At 37.2% G+C, this 6,227-nt stretch overlaps 1 protein-coding gene across 2 annotated transcripts; it reads right to left on the bottom strand.

Moving 5' to 3' along the window:
* Window positions 1–1,049: 1,049 nt before the first annotated feature.
* Window positions 1,050–5,249, bottom strand: LOC110866365 (L10-interacting MYB domain-containing protein-like). 2 transcript variants are annotated; one of them, XM_035975621.1, is made up of 3 exons: window positions 5,129–5,249; window positions 1,582–2,291; window positions 1,050–1,504 (listed from the first exon to the last, which is right to left on the bottom strand). In XM_035975621.1, the coding sequence occupies exons 2-3, from the start codon at window positions 2,282–2,284 to the stop codon at window positions 1,242–1,244; spliced, it is 966 nt and encodes a 321-aa protein (XP_035831514.1). In that variant the 5' UTR covers window positions 2,285–2,291; window positions 5,129–5,249; the 3' UTR covers window positions 1,050–1,241. The 2 variants fall into 2 exon arrangements, with proteins under 2 accessions (XP_035831514.1, XP_021971223.1); XM_022115531.2 differs by lacking the exons at window positions 1,050–1,504; window positions 1,582–2,291 and adding exons at window positions 2,423–3,054; window positions 3,132–3,451.
* Between the last annotated feature and the right edge of the window lie 978 nt (window positions 5,250–6,227).

Genomic DNA, 6,227 nt, shown 5'->3' with positions numbered 1-6,227 from the left:
CCCAAAATTAATGAACCATATGAGCGGACCAGTCTATGACATTAAGAGCGAACCAGCACTTGTTATTAAGAGCGAACCAACACATGTTATACTTTTGAGCGAACCTGATTCTTATCACATGAGCGGTCCTGAATTTGACTTAAAAGCGAGCCAAAACTGTACGTTTGAGCGAACCATACACTTGTTCGTATAAGCGACCCATGTCTGATCTGATCGTATGACGCGAATTCGGACCGAAAAAATCGCGATTACTCCTAAACGACTTGGAGTTTCGAGCTGAAACTTGGTAGGGTTGTAGATCAGGTCTAGACGCACAACATATCCAAAAATCAGACGAAACGGACCATGAAAACCTGTTCAATTTGACGTTTTTCAGTAAAAAACGTGAAAAGTAGGTAGAAGATGAAGAAATAGATGAAATCGGATCTGAATCGGCTGAAATCTGGTACGAAAACGATGTGTTTGATCAAGCAATCGAGCTCCTAGCTCTGATACCAATTGTAGGACCGGTTTTGACGCCGTTCGATTGCGTAACGAACGTTTCACGTGCGGAATCCGTGAACGTACGTGACCGAACACACAATAATGTACTACTAACGTGATTTCATTGAAAGATACGACTTGTACGGTACAAAATCACGTTTACAACTACTTTCTCTCTCTAGACTTTCTCTCTCTAGAAAGTCTTTCTCCAAGTCTTCTACTAAATCCCTTCCAAAAGTCTTAGGGGCCGTTTGGCAACCTCTGAATGGGTAAGTGCTGAACCAGTAAGAGGTCTGAATGGGTAAGAGACTCTGAACCAGGAAGTGCTGAACCAAAAAGTGCTGTTTGGTTGGACCTCTGAATGACTATGCACAATGACTACTTTACCCCTATGAATGAAATGTATCTGTTTGGTTAGTGCTCTGAATGACGGTTCTGGAAGATTAATAATAATAAAATGAAAACAAATAACATTATAGAAAATCCACATTACATATAAATCCTTCAAAATTCTTAAAAACATACTAAAATTCAACTAGAAATTAATAATTTGAGTAGAATTTTAATTTTAAACATTTCAAATTAGTTGACTAGCTATCTGGTTACGCAAAGTAGTCATATACTCGATGTCTTGTGAACCCCATTCTATGTCGTGAACGAACTGCCCAACATTTTCTCCACCTTGTATTTCAGAAAACACAGTGTTCTCGCCATACTCCACAAATAATTGATCACGAATATTTCATTTCCTTATAAAATTATGGACGGCGAAACAGGCGATCACTATGTCCCTTTGGATTGGAAAAGAAAAGGGGGCCATTTGCTTTAGGATTGGGAGCCTTCAAAACACCATATGAACGCTCAATAACATTTCTGAGTTGTGCATGGGCATGATTGAATTTTTCTTCCTTAGTTAACGCACGTTGTCGTCGAAAATCGGCTAACCAATATCTCGTATTACGGTAGGGAGTCATAAATCCACGAGTGTTGGTGTATGCAGCGTCACAAAGATAATATTTATCTGTAAACACCAGTATCAAAACTGTTACATAAACAATAGGTAATTTATAAATAATTAAAGTTAAAATGATTAAAAACCTGGTGGGGGGAAGGAAAACCCGGAAGTCGGGTTAAATGCTACTTCTTTTAAAACTCGTGAATCATGTGCAATCCCCTCCCATCCGGCCCATACAAACGTGAATATTATATCAAAATCACAAATTGCTAAGACATTCTGAAAGCATTCACCCTTTCCTCTTCCCCTATAACAAGTCTGTTGATCAACAGGCACGACTGCATGTACAAGAGTTCCATCTAGCGCACCTATTGCTCCAGGGAATATTTGTTTTAGCTTTCTATGTCGTTCTGAGGTATTTGCAATTGCATTAGAAGATGTTGGATTTATAACTTCTCTTGCAAAACTCATCATTGCATTTAGGACCTCATGAAAACATCTATGAATTGTTTCTGTTGAGTGCTGAAACCTTCGTTTAACCATTCGAAAACGTTCATTATGGCCTATGACTGTTAAAAACATAGCCAACTTTTCTTCAAAACTTATTGACCTACTACTTTTCAACCAATTTTTTTCTTTAAAATGATTGCACAATAGTACAAACGCATCACGTGAAAGACGCATCAACTCATGACACTGTGTAGAAGATCCATGCAACAATTCTTGTGTGTATGCATGACCAGTCAATGCCGAATTCAGGTCTCTTATCTTTTCATTTCTTTTTCTTTTTGAGTCCCAATACCAACAAAGGAGAATGAAAACCATAATCTGATCGTCAGGATCCATAGGCTACCTGTCATAAACATTAAACAAAATTCAAGATGAACAAAAGATCCATATCATAACATCAAAAAATATCCTTAACTAAATATTAAAAACCATCGATACATAAGATCCACAAAATTCAATTCACATAATCATCTAAAAAAACATCCATAACAATTATCCATAGAATCATCTAAAAAAACATCCATAACAATTTGTGCAACAAAACCCTAAGCATAAAACATCCATAACATGACACCCACGAAACCCTATCCGATCGATCCATACTTTGCTCCAGCATTCTTGACCCATAGCTCACAACTTTGCGGCTGAAGTCGTAACCACACTTTCCTAATGTCAGCACTTTCACCAAAAAGCAAAAGTGCTGTTTGATATTTCACATCTAACTCTCCCCATCCCATTTTCTCCAACTTCTCCATGCATGCATCAATATCATTAGAAAGATTGTGCTTCTCTATCAAGATCTTTGCCACCTTAGTAATGCAGTCCCCAACTTCATCTATTGTTGCCTTATCTTTTCGTTTCTCCCTTTTTTTAGACCGACCGGATGCCTCCTCAGTAGCACCTTGAGTTGGGGGTTCCATTTGACCGCACTCGATATCCTCAATACCATTTAAATTGTGGTCAAACACTTCCTCAGAAGGATGAGGAAGTGTAGAAGATGGCCCCCAACTGTCAAAGCCGTTCGAAGTAGATCCCTCAAACAGTTGAACACAAAGCTCGGGGAAAGAAAGTGGCGAGCTTATCAAAGCTTCTACGTATTTGTTTGACTGTGTAGAAAAATAATATAAAATAGTATAAGATAATTGAAATATAAAAATAACTATTATTTAGAAAAACTAAATACCTTTATCTCTAGTTGCCATTCTTCTTCTGACAAGTTAAAGGTGTTTGTTACAGGATTATAAACGTTGCCGGTTTTGTTCTTAAGCTTTGACCAAGCAGCAAATTTTGATTTTAGATAATCATAGCGGTTCTTCATTTTTTTTTGATCCGCTATGAAATTGTGTTCGGTTTTCAACTTTTCCGCCACATTCTTCCATGAGCTTTGTTTAATGCTGCTTCCTTCACGGCCATGGAGTGTTACTTCTACAATACATGCTTCAAGAAATGTTTTGTCAACACTCTCTTGCTTCCAACTAATCCTACCCCTTTTGTGTGCCATTTCTTTGAACATTTCAAAACAAAATAAAAGCGAGATTCAATCAAATCGAACATCAAGAACCATACAAAGCCCATCAACAACTAAAAGAGGTTTGGCATTTAATGATCAAATATTTATGATGTTTGTATTCAGATAACTTATAGTTGAACTGCATGCATAAAAGTACAAAACAGTTATATCAAGTCCATTGTGTATTGTTGACCAAAAAGACAAACATACACTCCCCTCCCAGTGGTGGTCTGATTGTTTCATTAATATAATATATCTTGAAACTATGATCTTTAAAAGACATATTGCATTTTGATGAAATAAGCTACTGTAACTAATTTGAGAACATACACTCCCCATCTAGTGGTCCTCAATTTAAATAAATGCAAGTGATAGCTTGGTAGGTACAGAATGCAACCATTAAACATACAGAAGATTAATAAATTGAAAACATACACTCCCTACCATCAAATACTAAAACGATCTTGCATATTGGCGAATCAATACTAAAAAAAACCCTAGTTTTCAAAACGCAGACAGAGCGATCGAACATACCTGGTTGTGAAACTACTAATTTAACATATAGAATCAATATACTAGACCTATTTCTAACTCCAGAATTCAAATTTCACACACTGCAACTTAGAAACACAATATATAGGCATGTTATATTAATATTAATATAATGAAATTGACAAGTATGCAGATGATATGAATTTGATGAAAACCAATAATCTACAAAACGAATATAACATAGATTAGAACAAACCCCAAAGGGTAGCTGGTGACAAGTTATATTAATATAATGAAATTGAAATTAAAGATCTGGTGGCAAGTTATAGTCCTGTAGATATTACTAAAATATTAATTTTATACCTTACAGCTAGCTAATGTTCTAATCTTAAGTTGCATAGAGTCTTCTATTCATGTGTATGATCTTTTTGGTAAATTACAAAATGAAAGATTGCCAGGGGCGGATGTAGCGTATAACAAGGGGTAATGCCCGCTACCCTTTGGCGCTCCGGCGGTAGTGTAAAATTAGTGCAAATTTTGGAAAAAATTGACGTTTTTTTCTATTTCGTTACCGCTTATTTATAAAACGTTACCGCTTGGCGCGAATCCTAGATCCGCCACTGAAGATTGCAATGAACAGCTCTTTCATAGAGAAATATAATGGTTCATAAAGAGAGTTTTTCTTCAGTAGGCTTAAAAATTAACAGTAGTATTTGTTAATACTACTAATCTAATAGATAAAATCACCATACCACACCTATTTCAACTCCAAAATCAACAAAACTCACATCTCACACCACAACTTACACCAAAATGGCAAAATCCATCTCAATTTCACGATTCAACTAGCAACAACACAAGTATAACAAATCAAACATAAAAATAACTAACATAAACAGAATGATGACCAAAATCCACCTCAATTTCACGATTCAACTACCATAACCCACACAAACTAACATCTTAGAGCATTCTAGTATACATTAAAACTACTAATTTAACATATAGAATCAACACGAAACATTCAAATATATCAAATTGACATGAACACGATGATTACCATGAACCACACGATGATTGTTGATCAAATACATAACTAAAACGATCAAACATACTGGCGAATCAATACTAAAAAAAAACCCTAGTTTTCAAAACGCAGACAGAGCAATCGAACATACCTGGTTGTGATCGAAATTTTGCTTGGAATCGGCAGTTGATTTGCTTGGATGGTGGTCGCCAGAAGAGAAGAAAAGAGAAGATGCAAGGAACGTGTTACGTACGTGGGTATTTAGGTCTTTGTTTTCATTCAGAGATTGTTTTAAAACTGAATCGGTCAGAGGCCCATGAACCATTAAGAGGTGTCCACTTAACATACCAAACACTCTTAACTCTTACCCATTCAGATGTAGCCTCTTAATGGAACCATTAAGAGGCTACCAAACAGCCCCTTACTAAAATCATGACATAACCTCCTATTTATATGGTCAAGGCAACTTAATGAAAGTTCTCATTAATTATAAGTTTGCCACCTTGCCATTTCTAACTAAATATGACATTATGCGCTTGATTTCTTCCGGCTTCTCACTACGACTCGGATTGACGAAGGCGATAGACAATAAATGCATCAACACGTCTTCTGGGATTGGGTAGCGTTGCTGGTAATCCCTAAGCTCATCTAGCCACGGGTCGTAGTCTGGGTCTAAGAGGTTGGGTGCTGGTACCCTAGGTATCTCCTCTGGGTTGAAATCATGCATTTGGATTTGATTTTCTGGGTTGTTTTCCATTTCCATTGGCTGAGCGGGGAATAGTGGTAATGGTTGGGGTGTTATCAGTTGCTCCAGGTTAGGGTCGGCAGCTGTGGTTGCTAGGATATGAAAGTTTGCTAGGCTTCTATTAAGCATATCCTGGGTGTGGGCATCTGTCTCTCTTTTAGCGGCTGCTAGTGCTCGCTGTTGTTGCAACTTTTTCATTCTTTTCCTACGTTAATGTGCTCCCCTACTGAACCATCCTCTCTTTTTAGGAGGGAATGGCTCTTCAGACTGAGCCTTAAACACGAATATCCCGTCTTCATTATCAGCTGAACACCCTGAGAGGGCAGGCTGTGAAGAGGTGCCTTCGCTTCTAGGCGAGCTGGACAACTGACGATACGCGTCGGAAGGTCATTGGTCGCTCATACTGTAAACTAACAAATAGTTAAATAACACACAACAATAAAATACAAATATGCACGTACTTCCATAATTTATTTCCTAACATTTTGAATAATATCTTGGTGTC

This window comes from Helianthus annuus, chromosome 7 (assembly GCF_002127325.2).
Source record: "Helianthus annuus cultivar XRQ/B chromosome 7, HanXRQr2.0-SUNRISE, whole genome shotgun sequence".
NCBI lineage: Eukaryota > Viridiplantae > Streptophyta > Magnoliopsida > Asterales > Asteraceae > Helianthus > Helianthus annuus.
The sequence above is the reverse complement of the archived record's forward strand: the minus strand, read 5'-3'. Positions and strand labels throughout refer to the sequence as shown.